At 39.9% G+C, this 14,052-nt stretch overlaps 1 protein-coding gene across 1 annotated transcript in view; it reads right to left on the bottom strand.

The window, feature by feature from the left end:
* Positions 1-735: 735 nt before the first annotated feature.
* ABHD8 (abhydrolase domain containing 8) overlaps positions 736-14,052 on the bottom strand; it is a 25,448-nt gene continuing 12,131 nt past the window's right edge. The window contains exons 2-5 of the mRNA XM_018563374.1: positions 9,729-10,464; positions 6,934-7,104; positions 3,600-3,816; positions 736-906 (exon numbers count right to left, since the gene is read on the bottom strand). Coding sequence (XP_018418876.1) covers positions 739-906; positions 3,600-3,816; positions 6,934-7,104; positions 9,729-10,456 — 1,284 coding nt within the window. The 5' untranslated portion in view covers positions 10,457-10,464 and the 3' untranslated portion in view covers positions 736-738. The remainder of the gene's footprint in view (positions 907-3,599; positions 3,817-6,933; positions 7,105-9,728; positions 10,465-14,052) is intronic.

Below are 14,052 nucleotides of genomic sequence, written 5' to 3'. Positions count from 1 at the left end.
ACTTGGATTCAATACTGCCATGAAACAACCTTCATGTTAACAACCGAAGGAGATAGACAGCCATCTTAGATGTCAGACACAGAAAATACATTATCAACAATATTTATACTTAAATATTCTCTATGCGATTCCTCAATCTCTACATTAGTCATTCATTAGCCAACAGGTCTGGCTTCAGTATGGATTATACATCAATATTTGCAACCCTTTTGCTGCCAATGGTTTAGTTTTGGCAATATAGGGGTAATTAATTTGTCTGTATCCACATTCTGATATTTAGCAGGTGGATTGTTGATGTCTTAAATTTGATAATAGAAATTACGAATTCTCATTTTCTTTTCCTCTTGTAACCAACCTCTGGTACTTCCTCTTATTTGGACTTATGATCAACAAGGTTCTTTATAAGGTAACTACAGGAGCTGTCAACCTGATGTGTTACCAACAAGGGACCTTGGACAAGCTTTTTCTTCTTTCTGCAACTTGCTATGGCTGATTTTGAGGCCAATTGGTGGAAGACCTCTTCTGAAAAGCTGCATTATATTATTAAGTTCCTGAATTGTTGGGAACGCAATTCTCCCTGGACGCCATTCTCTGGGAGCCAAAATCTATAAACCTTGGCCAGCAGTTTGCAAACCAGCAGACGTCTTCTCCAAACGTGGACTTGCGTCACTGTTTGGCATAAAAGCAGAAAAGTCTCTCTTCTGTTTCTCAGCATGGTCAGGTGCTTCTTTTTCCTCCTCATTCGTTCACAGCTTCCTGGGTCACAACTTCTTCTACACCTGAGTTCTGCAGCTCTGGCTCCCATAAGAAGAACTCATGAAGTAGAGTGTTAACAGTTTCCGGGCACTCTAGCATGACCATGTGACTGCCTTCCTCTATGACCTTTAGAAATGTGATTAGCAAGATCTGCATGTGTGAGGAAAAAACAAAAAAAAACAAGAATAAATTCTCAGGCATGTGCTATGTGCTCCACCAAGCACATGCTTCATTACATTTAAACACTTTGGAGGTTCTTTCCAAAACTAAAACAGACTAGAGGATGTTTATCAATTCTATCCACAGCTAGGCAATGCTAACCAGGAGTAGTGAGGTAGATTTGAGATAGATTTATCCAGGGGGGTCCCTAGACTTTTCGTCACCTGAGGCCCGGGGTGAGGGTAGTTAGGTTTTCAGGCAGCAGTGGTGGGTGGGTGGGTGAAGGGGGGTCCTAGTGGTTTAGAATGTGCTGGTGCCGGCTCAGTCTGGCATCCCACCCCCCAGCTGACTAACATCACTAGTTGCCAGGAGCTGGGTGGGACCCTGACCAGAGCGTCCTGCTTAGCTCTTGGCAGTCAGTGACATCACTGGTTGCCAGTAGCTGGGTGGGACGCCGGCCACAGGTTGCTAAGAGCTTTTGCTAAGAGCCTTCATGTGACCCAAAGAGATGCCTAAGGCAACTGCTTCAAGATGCTTCACTATAGGGACGGCCCTGGATTTATATCACCGAAATAACCCTATTACAGAAAGAACCTGACCCCGACCAATTCTTAATTGTGTGTCTGTTTTGAGTAAAAGATCGGTTTAATCTCCAGTGGTAAATCAGTCACAGGCCTGTGAAAACCTGTTGCAGTTTGCTGCCCAGGATTACAGGTACAGGGGACACAAATTCCCGTAAAAACTGTTGCACAGATCTTAGCTGATAGGGAGACTAATTTGTGTCTAAATTTGGTGCCAATTTGCTTAATGAACATCCCTCAATATGCTTTACATATTTTTCCCATGTGTTGTATATTTCTGAGGCATTTGATGTTGCACTACAGACAAACAGCTTCCTGAGTCCTGTGTTATGACACTTTAGTAGAAGCATACTCAGCCAATACACTTCAGTGGCAAAAGTCTTTATTCATATGAAATATAATCAATATTATCAAGCCTTGCAATCTCAAAGTAGACAGGGATTTGGAAAAAAAAGTGGTGAACCGACCATTCATCCTTAATAAATAGGCCTTGTGCAGACATTTTTCCCAAAATGTGTTATTTTATTATGTACAGTATCATTTTTTTATTATTCTGTGACATAAGCAACTTATAGGCTCATGGACATTGGTGCAAATATAGGCGTATAGGCATACAGCATAAAATGTGCCTCTATTTGCAATGACTGGGAGACCAAGCAAAGGCTTGTATGGATAGAAAATGCTATGCGCAGCTGCACAAATGTAAACGCTGGTACTGGCGTTAACATGTGCATGGCCGAATGTAGAGGCTATTGTCCGGTTTGCAGCCTGTGTTAATTTTGAGAAATATCTCCTTTACAATTTGTAGACAATTAACTACTTTTATTGTGCTTCCTTTTTTATTGCTAATCTTTTTAAAAGGTAAATTTCACCTTTTAAAAAAATAATAATAAATGCACACTTCGTCATGAAAGCAAAAATGTGCATTTTTTATTTTTTTAGAATTGAAGCCAGTAAAGCAACAGCAATCAGTGGATCATAGGTGCAATGCTCTGGCTCTTGTAAACTCTTTCTCCCATCCATGTCCATACTGTGGTATGGACATTCAGTAACATGGACTGGAGGAAGAATGGAGTATAAGTGCGGTGATGTCACTGCACTTGAGTTCCATTGAGAACTGTTACAGTGACTGATGGGACCCTTTCAAAGAATCTGTGAGTAGTACAAGCAGTTTTGTGACCGGAGCCATGCACAGCTGTTCTGAATTAAAAAATGAACACAAGCCTGATGGGAGAAGAACCCCATGATTCAGGTTACTGGGGCGGTGGGAGGGTGTTGTTGGGTTTGCAACCTGTCCATGTTTAATGTTACACCCTGAATATTGGTGTAGCATGAAACATGGTCAGAAAGGTAAACACAGCCTTTAATAAGTCTACTAAATGGAACTATTTTCCTAATTTATCTAGAAATTTTATACATTGACAGTTTCTGGTTAGCTGACGGGTATCACTATGGAAGTTGAAGCCAAATCTCTCCAAAAGGACAGCAATAAAAACTAATTTTTGAGCAACGTTGGAAAGAATCCAAACATCAACTAAAAAAAGTTGTTTCTTGAAATGTAAAGTGGGCCTGGCACCTATGTCTGTGGCTATTTTGTAAATACCATACAATAGATTCTGCATAACTCAGATGCTGTACCATTAGAAGGCAGTGTAGTAGAGCCAATAGGTGTTTTTTCACCAAGCAATCTTCAGTTTAGGAGCTAATTTCAGTACATAACATATCTTCTATATTAAACTGTCTGAGACTCTCTAGCTATCTCTAACTTGCATTGGAAGAACAAAACAATTCTAATGTTGGCTTTGGGCGATAGAGTAAACTGTTCTTTTACACATTATTATACATAAGGCCCTTTGTTTCAATGTTTTTTACTAAAAAATATAACACATAACCTTCAATTCACAAAACTTTGACAGAAGGGTCTTTATTTTAGCAATTTCCAAATCTCATTGGACTTTATTTACTATTTGAAAATAAGGATCCTTATACCGGTGTAAAAGCTTTGTGAATTTAACATATTGGCCAATTTGTCTTTTACTTTTAAACACAGAATAAACTTGTAAAAGCCAGTTGATAGATAAGACTATATTTAAAATGTAGTACCTCTGCCATCCGTTGGTCTTCTTCTAGGGGGACAAATTTGTCATGCATTCCATGCACAAGCAGCACAGGGACAGTTAACTCTGCGTGATAAACCTCATCACCTTCTGGCCAATACTGGCCACTCATCATTGCTCGGAGCACAAAAGATGACACATTGAAGGCATTGCCCTCTCGTAAGAGCTGTTTCTCTTTGGCACCTTGTCGAGCAAATCCAGCCCTGAAATAAATCATCAATATTTATCAATGACACGTGATCTTAATTTTTACAACGTAATACACAGTCATTAAGGATTCACATTTGTGTTTATACTGGCTTTTTAAAAATAACAAATACAATCAGTTAGATGTTTGATAAAAGGCTTAGTGCTGTAAAACATTTTTGGTATTTAAACAGAACATTTTATAGAGGGCTACACATCAATCCAAAAAAAGAGACAACTAAGTCGTAGAGAAGAACTGAGTGATTTGGTTCCAAAAGGTGGACAATTCCTCCAAACACAGACATATGATCATGTGGCCATGATTGCTGTAAAATGTATATATTTATTAGATGGAGGTGATCCTTTGTTTATAACAACTTAATAGATCTAACAGCATGTCAATGTCTAAGGCACTACACATGCCATAGACATTGACAAAAGCAAGGAAATTATACCATATCATTAGCACCATAGTAGTGGTTCTATGGTCTGCAGATCACTTTAAAACAAGTTACAGGTGCTGAGGGCTAACTATGTCTATACCCACTAACACATCCTATTTCTGCATGCCATTTTTGAAATATGACAAAGGTGCCAAGATTGGCATCCAGATTCCACTGCTGTGGATACTCCACTTTTGTTTTCATTGTCAATTATTCCATTATTATCTTTTATTATCATCTAATTTTTCTTATTTTAATTAATGTGTTTGTTGCTTTATGTCCACGCTGGATTTCACCTAGAAAGCAGGAACTCTGTTCATAGGACCAGCAGCCTGGCTGGCGAGAATAACCCGGGAAGGGTAGGTATTTTCTTCTATGACTTTAAGATTAAACATGATACATACTGTATATGTGGTACCATCATTACTCCTGGTAGGATTGGATAAAGCCATAGCAACATATGTGTCACCTTCCTACTGTTTGTGTTCCAGCAGATGGCAGCAGACTACCTGGCTGAAAATATTCCCCAACCTACCACTGGTCTGTAGATGGGCTGTATATATTCCCTAACCTACCACTGGTCTGTGGACTTAAGAACCATTGATATATAGTACATGAATATGACAGATGTGTGTCTTTTTTCAACCTGATTAACTATGTAACTATGTAAGATATTTAAAACCCTAAACTGTACTGGATGCAATATTTAGCTAAACTCAATTTACCAAAAGAAGTTGGGATTAGTCGTTATATTTTTCTATCATATTTTCTATGTGAAATCAGCAAAATTTGCTTGACAGGTCTACAGCAAGAGTCCTGCAGGTCTTAGCAAGAGCTCTGCAAGCTCGCTGGTCTGGAGACTTGCAATGCAGACTTGCTGTAATTGTGCAACAAAATTGTGAAGCTTGGCAAGTCTGCAATAGTTTAGCAAGTCATTTTCAAACTTGCAGCTAAATTGCTTGCTATCTGGGACAGCAGCAACTTAGCGGATGGAGACACCCGTGCAGGGGGCGGGAGGGAGAGCAATCCACTAGAGAACGAGGATTGAAACATTTTTTTAAAAATAAACCAAGGATCTGCATCCTATATGGGCCTCCCAATCATAATTAAAAAAGCTAAAGGTTTAATATCACTTTAAGGTACTTAAATGCATTTTTAAGATTTAACTTCTTAGTTTAGTGTCACCTTAAGTATTGGGGATGGAAATGGTTACTTTAAAAAACACATCAACTACACTGACATTGAAATGTTGCAACATATTCAGACATTTTAAATCAAGCCAAGCGTCTGGCGACGTACACTGTACTTCGTCAGTCACGAAGGGGTTAAATAAAATGTTGAATATTTTAACTCCTGCAATGATAAATGTTGATTATGCAAAGCGTAATTTAGGCACTTAACTTACCTACACAGCCTTACTATGAAGATTATGCCCAAACATTCCTTTCTTGATACAGTCTAGCTTTTCTTGCAGGTGTGCTTGGGGCTAAAATATTGGCAAAGCTATACAGAAGGCTTCATGAAATATCATGTAAACCTATTCAGTAAGTCAGTGCAAAGACAAAGTGCAGTAACCCAGTGCAACCAATCAGAATTAATCTTTTTGTTTAGCTGACATTAACGCTGGTTCAGGTCAGCTAATAAAAGAATCAGGTTTTGGTGCCCCCCCACCCCCCAGATAATAAGGGTCTAATGCTTATTTAGTCTAGGGCAGTAATGGCGAATCTATGGCACGCACGCCACAGAGGACATACAGAGGCCCCACTGGTGGCACGTGAGTCTAGGCACGAGTGTCGAATTTGTATCACTTCGGGCAAGCAGGGCTAAATGTACAGCGGGGAAGCCGTCGATCACTTGTAATAAGCCTGGCCTCCCCACCATGGTCTGTCCCACTGCTGACTGCTTCTCTCCCCGCTGGCTGCCTCCCTGTGGTTTTTGGGGTCCCCTGCTCTTCTAGGTTAGTTCAGGATGGAGAGTGGGGAGCAGAGCAGAGAACATGTTAACATTGAGACAGGAACACTCTACTGACCGAAGAGCCAGCACAGTGATGTGCTAAAACTCCTATATTGGAGGAGACATGTTCCATAAAGAGAACCTGTCACCGCCAAATGCTATCACACAGGAACTTGTTAGTCCCATTGTGTGATAGGAAAAAAAATAAGAAGAAATAATAATTAAAATAAAAAAGTGCTAAAAAAAATTAAAAATTATAAAATTATAAAATGAATATCAATTATAAAAAATATAAAATATAAAATATAAAGTAAAATAAAATAAGATAAATTAAAATTCTAAAAAGTAAAAAAAAAAAATGTAAATTAAAAAACTAAAAAAGTGATAAAAATACTTATTTTCAGTGTTGGCACGTTAAGATAAATAAATTGATTTTGCGTTGCATTTTGGGCACTCGGGCTCAAAAACGTTAGCCATCCCTAGTCTAGAGGGCACGTAACAGACAGAATTTCAGAATTACTTACTTTCCCCAATCCCACAGGCTTCCACCGAGCCAAGCAAATGTTTCCTTTAAAACGGCACTGACTGGTTGCTAAGGGTTACTGTACTCGCTCATTTGCAATATTTAACTGAATAAGCTTGTAAGTGCTTCAATTATCTACCACCCTAAACTGAACAAATACATAATTTTAAGTTAGACATTTGACAAATACCCAGAAAAATCTGTTGAGAACTTACTTGAGGAAGCTCCACGCAAGGCAAGGAGACAAACAGTGCAACACACAAGTGGGCATATTAAAGATGGAGCAGAGGCTGGGTTCAAGGGCTGTGGGTCCACCACCATTGATCATAACCACCTTGTGGACTAAGTCAGGATACTCGTGGGCCAGAAAGGTACAGAAAGAGACCCTAAGGGTTATTTAAAAATAAATAAATATTAAGAAAGGCACTTCAATCATCATATTTCAGCTTTGTAAATGTTCACATGCTTGGACTATAAAACCAAACTATTTTCTTCTGGAATAGACCCTATATCATACATTAACTGTATATCTCTGCACCTCATAAAAATGCTTGCTATTTATATTCTTTTGACTCCTGCATCAGAGCCGTAGCTGGCTCCTTTTGCGCCCTAGGCAAGAACAGAAAATTGTGCCCCCCAACAGACATGTGCGGTATGTGACGTCATGTGCCCCGCCTCCAGGATGGAAGTGTGCATGCGCAGAGTGCGCCGGTGGCCAAATCCAAAATAGCATAAAAATGTGTTTTGTTTGACGAAACTAATGAAAACATTTGTAGTTTCCGTTCATTTCTTCCAAAACATATTTTTAGTCTTTGCACATGTGTAGTAATATGGGTGTGGGAGGTGTTTTTTAAAATTATTTTCTTTTGTTGGCGGGCTTCGGGGTAATATTAGGGTTCTAAACAGACCCCTGACATTTACCTTTTGAAATAGAAAAAGAGATTGAGAACATAGAGTCCTCTGCCCATACAGGTGGGCGAGAGCAGCAGGGATCAGGTGGGGGAGAGCAGCAGAGGAAGGAGAAGCTGGAGCCTGTGTCGCATGGCTCTCCCCCACCTGATCTGCTGCTCTCCCCCACCTGTATGGGCAGAGGACTCTATGTTCTCAATCTCTTTTTCTATTTCAAAAGGGAAATTTCAGGGGTCTGTTTAGAACCCTAATATTACCCCGAAGCCCACCAACAAAAGAAAATAATAGTGCCTCACTCGCCCCATGATAGCTACAGCCCTGTCCTGCATCAATATTTCAATGTCTATGAAACATTTATGTTCATGGTATTTAGATTGTAAGCTCTCACGGGCAGGGCCCACTTTACCATTTTGTCTTGAATTGAGATTGTAATGTCTTCCTTATATTGTAAAGCACTGCGCAAACTGTTGGCACTATATAAATCCTGGATAATATAATAATGGTGAGCATGTGTCTATAATTGTGTGAAGTCACAGAGCACTCGAGGTATAATTAAAACACCAAAAACATTAAAACAAGACATGAAGACTATCAAGTATCTGCACTGTGTCTGACTCAAACATACATGTTTGATTAGTCTGGGTTTATTCTAACTCTGTAGTATTCTGTAGAGGCAGAAAAGCGAATAGGGTGAAATCTTTCACTTGTACATCAAGAAACTACTATTTACTGTTTGTGTCTGTAACACACCATTGAAAACTTGATACTTCTGAAATAAGAGAGGTCTAGGAAATGGCCCGCTTAGCTTCACATTTTCTGGTGCCCAAGGACTTAAAGGAAAGCTATCCAGATAGAAATATGGGCATTGCAATGAATGAGTAATTTGTCTGAATGACTAGTAGTCCTCTTCATCCTTGCTTCAGTGCTTAATTTATGCAGCACTTTAGAACAAATGCCACCCACCTAAATCAAGCCACCCACCTAAATATTAAGAAGGATGTAATCTAATGTCCCTACTATAGTCATAGTAAACACACAATAGGGTTCATTTTGGTTGGAAACCACTTACCCTCACAGGTTTTAGATCAGTGCTGGTACAAGACCCTTTAGCACCCAAGGCGAAAAGGCTAAAGTGTGCCCTCTTCCCATGGGCTGGGAACTACTTTAGAAGCATAGGTTGTGGGCCCTACCCTTTTAACACCCCCTCCTGTTGAAGCGCCTCTTCTGGCTACCCGAGAGAAAAATAGAATCCATGGAAAAAAACTTAAAAACCTTAAAGGGGAATCAATCCATTATCCAGGATTCTAGAACTGGATAGCTAGTGTCAATTATTTAGCCATGGTGCTGCCCCGGGTACTGACCTAGAACAAGTATTCAGGTGATGAAGTCAGCACCATCATACTGCTACAGGCCAGTGGCTGATTGAGGAATTGAAGCAAGGATAAGAATGGCACAAGATTTTACTTTCAGAAATATGTCGACAATGGCAATTCCTGCTTAAAGTTAATTAAGGCAACTCAAAGTATATGTAAACCCAATCACTAAAATTTCATATAATTGTTACAATATTAAAGTCATTTCAGAAGTTGTTTTCAACATTTGTAAATGTGCAGCTGTTAGTAAAACAATACCTGGTCAGTGCCGGCGCTAGTACAAGGCAGCCCAATGGCCGCCTGAGGGTTCTGTTGGGGGCGGGGGAATGGTAGCATGGTTTCTCCTCACAGGCTGTAATCGGCTGCAGCGGTCTGTGTGAGAGGGGATGGATAGCCGATTACAGCCTGCAAAGAGAAAACGCTGACAGTCTGAGTTTCCTTTCCCCGTGCCGCCTACTCCTCCCTACGCCCCTGCGTAGCCCCTGCGTAGGGAAGATAATGCAATGACATGAATTGTGTTGCTTTTTAAAAAAAAGGTGCATTTCTGATTTTTCATTTATTAGGGTGCGCTGCCATAAGGAAGAGTTGATATTTCTAAATTACAATTTGCCTGTACTTTGATTATGATGTTCTGTTGTTGTTGTTTCTTTGAATGAAAATCAATTTGATATGCCATGTGATGTGTATGTTTGCTATGATTATTCTACATTTTTGGTTTTCCAACTCACCCATATGAATGTCCCACTAAGATGTTCCTTTTCTTGGCGTAACGTTTGAAAACGCATCTCATATCCTCTGCTAGAGCATAGAAGGTGTAAGCTGCCCCAATTTGTGGAGCTGCACTTGAACCATGTCCAACTAAATCTGGGGCTACTACCTCATAGCCAAGTTTAGAGAAGAAATCCAGTTGTTCTTTCCATATATCAAGAGACCCTCCAACACCATGAATGAAGAACAGAACTACATCAGAATTTGTGCCCTTACAGCTGCTGACTTGTCTTTGGCAATCCACTAGCACCACTTTCTTTGGCTTGCGTTTTCTGCGTCTGCCGGGAGGAACGTCGCTCTCTTTTCCTCCTCCGCCATCATTGCCTGTACTTGTGTAATCTGAAAGCTCCACCTCCAGTGTTCCAGCTGGCTCTGTGTTCCCATTGCGGCAATGTAAGATTTCAGAACGAAGGGTGGCACCAAGATTTTCTATCACTAGCTGACCATTGCGATAGACAGTTATCCTCCTCTTGCAGTGAATTAGGCCTTTTTCTGAGTTCTTCACTTCCTCCACCTCTCCACCTCCAGGGCGAGAAGGCAAAATGTGTCGTACTCGTACAACACGGCCTGGCTTCACCTCCAGAAAATCGTAACCATCGCTGCTCTCTGATATATCTGCTGGAGCTACAGAATTTGGTGTTTTGCCTGTCAGGCAGTACATTATACGTTCTGCTATGCTGGTCAACATGGTGTTTCCTATAAAATGTCAAAAAACAAAAATCAGTAAAAATTATGAATTTCCGTTGAAGTCATATACAACAGTATTAAACAACTACCATGAATGTCAAAATATTAGTTAAAGTAATCCTGTCATCAGCAAAATACTGGTGCTGCCATTACTGCTCAGTTTCTGAACATTCTAGCTGTTCGCATGTTATACTGACCCTCTGACTTTAACATGTATGTAAAGTCCAAGACCTTTTTTTAGAGAAATTTTCCTTCACTTCCTATGATGTTGATAACAGTTTTACCGGGCATTAAAGGAGAATTATAACAATGCCCCTGTTTAAAAACCAACACAATGCCACAAAGATATGAATCATGTAACTAAAAAGAATGCAGTAAGCAGAAAACACAGCAGTCAAACAAGATCAAAATCTTGAAAAAAAAATGAGAAAGAAGAGAAGATGGAGGAATGCAAGAAGGAGAAGAAAAGTAGACAAAAGGACTCCAGGAAGAGTCAAGACCCGCACTATAATTATGTGCATTACCCTTAAATCATTCAGCATGATTGCAGATTGTAGATTTGTGTTTTGTTCCTGCCCAGGCAGAATCTGTTCAAGCATCAGTGTTTTTCCATTTGCTAGCTATCTGCTAGCATCAAATTAGTAGCCATTAGTCAAAACAGGCAGAAATTTGAAGCAAACAGTGAACAATTTATGTAACAAGCCACGATGAGCTAAATTGTCAGCAGAACTGTGCAAGACAAATATTGTGCAAGACAAACATAAAGTATTGGTCAAAGACATATGCAAACTTAAGGTAGATGAGAACACTTTGCAGGGAGTACACAGACTGCAAAAGCAGGGGGTGTCCAATAATTCATAGTAATGAGGAAGAGGTATAGTACAGAAAGCTGCAAAACCAAAGCTAATTTGTTTCTATAGTAGGATGAAGGAGAGCATTCTACGTGGTATACATTTTTGCAATGTGTTAGGTGAAAGTAGCGTTTATACATTCTTTTACTGCTGGGTGATGTATTATTTGTGCACAGCTCACACCACCTCCTCAATACACAGTGTTCAGTTCTTGCTCATTTGCAATGCTAATTTATTCAGGAACAGACTCCATGACAAGTGAGTACCGATATCTTGGCAGATAAAATCGTTTTGATTTGGATACCAAGAAGTGTCTCCACTAGCACATTTCCTTGTAGTCCATGTAGCCTAATTGATCAAAAGACGCTAGCAGGCATGTACCAACAACAGCAAGGCAAGAGTGGAAATAGTAAGACTGTTTACTGTTAAACTATTCTACCTGCTGCTCCATCTTGCACACAATTCAACTGTAAAAGGAAATATATGATGGAAGGTGGTGGGCTGACCTAGAAAGTGAGAACAAGTTTCTCAACAATTTAGGTTTCCTCAAGGGATGAAGCAGAGTTTTTAAAGAGACACTTGAGTTACTTTAGTTTTCAGTAATAACCACTATCCCTCGTTTGGAGGGACTGCTCCTCTTTTGGAACTAAATGCCTCTGTGTCTTTTTCCTTTTCAGTTGTCCCCCTTCTTTGGTCTAATATATAGCCCTCCATGAAAAAAAATGCACTACTTAAAGTGACACTAAATTCAGGAGTTACATCTTAAAAATGCATTCAAGTATCTTAACGATTAAAAACGTATCTTATTTGTGTATCACTCGACTGTAGATCCTCAAATCATCTCTGAATTCATGCTGACACTGTCCTTCCTTCCTTCTGGAGGGTAGCTACTTTTGTTCCCCATGGTCCCTGTGTGTCTTGTAAAATAGCCACCACTCCAAGTTGGCTTTAATTTACTACGTTTAATTTACTAATTTGTATTGAAACTAGAGTCCATGACAGGAGGGAACTTGGATCGGTGGCTACTTTACAACACACTCAGGGACCATGGGGAACCAAAGTAGCCACCCAGATGATTTGAGGAGCTATATGTTTAACTCCTGATTAATGAGTCACTTTAACTGCTAAAAGTGTATAGATAGATAGATAGATAGATAGATAGATAGATAGATAGATAGATAGATAGATAGATAGATAGATAAAATTGGGCTCACAAAAGTAGTTCTTGCACTGACATCTAAAATTGGAAAAAAGGGCAACACACATGATCACATACATCTGTAGGCTCTCCCGCCTGCATCTATGCAGTTCTGAGTGTGGTAATCCCATAATGTTTTATTTAATGGGGTATATTACATAGCATAGATATGTCACACATGGCAGGAGACGCAGGGATCCCTTGAGAATATGACAATAAATACCTAAAGCCCTCAGAGTGAGGGAGTCTCAGTTTTAATGACAGAGACAGAAACTGGCTGCATATTTTATACTTAGGAAAAAATGATTGCTTAAACCCATAAGTGTGTTTTTTTTCATACTGGCTGGCTGCTAACAATTTATCGTATTATCGTGTATTATCGTACGTTGCCATGCGCTGCTAATCCTATCAATAACTCCTATCGAAGGATCAAAACAGACACACATCAATGCATCCAACAAATGTGAACTATCATCATAAAAGACAATGCCATATCTTTGGATATGCATTAACATGAGTTAAACCGTGTGAGCGAAAACGCATAGGTGTGAATGGACCCTTAGCACTCCGGTCAGGTTTTATTCCTGCCTAATGGGGAGATTTCCTCTCACTGCTTTTCCTCCTTCTCAGAAGTAGGAAGTGAGAGAAGAACTCAAATGTTGACACAACAGAAAAAAAAACCACCCAAATTGCTGTTCTATCACATGCTGCGGTGTGCTGCAATGCATGCTCACCAGGAGTTGCGTTGGTATGCTATTTAAATTAGAATCAATGACACCGTGCGTTGTGTGATAGTGATCGCTAAATGCACGGATCCCTTGTGTTTAGCATGACGCTATAGTGTGAATAAGCTCTTGATTGTATATGGAAACACATTAAAAGGTAATAAATAGGCGAGGTTAATTGTTAGGTTTACATACCCTTTAGATTTAAACAGTAATGGTCACTGTCATTGTGGACAAAGAATATTGCTAAAAAGATCATTAAAAAAAACACTTATGCTTAACTAGCTATATTTGTTCACATTCATCATTTAAGAAACATCAGCAGATCAAAGCTCTTTATTTAAGCCCTGCCAAGCTACTTCAATAACACTTGTAGATGGGTGCTGTTACTGAAATGGTGTTGCCATGGTGATGTAATGCAGCATGTATAGCTCCAGTTTCCAGGACGAGGACCACTTTGCCTGAACAGTTCTTTTTCATGACCTACTTATTATTAGCATCAGAAACATTTAACCATTGATTGACAAGCACGTCTTTAACAAATACCATATTTCCTTTTACCATTAGGTGCGTCATATAATAACCACTAAACTTGGCTATAATGCTATGATACAGACTAAACAATTGCCTTTCATAATTTGTTAAGTATTTGATACAAAATGATCATGTGGCTCTTTCATCCCTCTGCTGCGGCTCCCTGTCCAGGGGCGGGGCCTGAGGCAGTGGGGGGCCCATTGAGGTCCGGTTCTGGGCACCCGCCCTGGTGGAATATGCGGCAGTGCAGGGTCCCGGGGCCCCACGCTGCCGATGGGCTTCTCAGCAA

The sequence above is a fragment of the Nanorana parkeri genome, unplaced genomic scaffold (assembly GCF_000935625.1).
Source record: "Nanorana parkeri isolate BGI_ZX_2015 unplaced genomic scaffold, ASM93562v1 scaffold659, whole genome shotgun sequence".
NCBI classification, from domain to species: domain Eukaryota; kingdom Metazoa; phylum Chordata; class Amphibia; order Anura; family Dicroglossidae; genus Nanorana; species Nanorana parkeri.
Note: the sequence above shows the minus strand (reverse complement) of the source record. Positions and strands in the feature narration are given on the sequence as shown.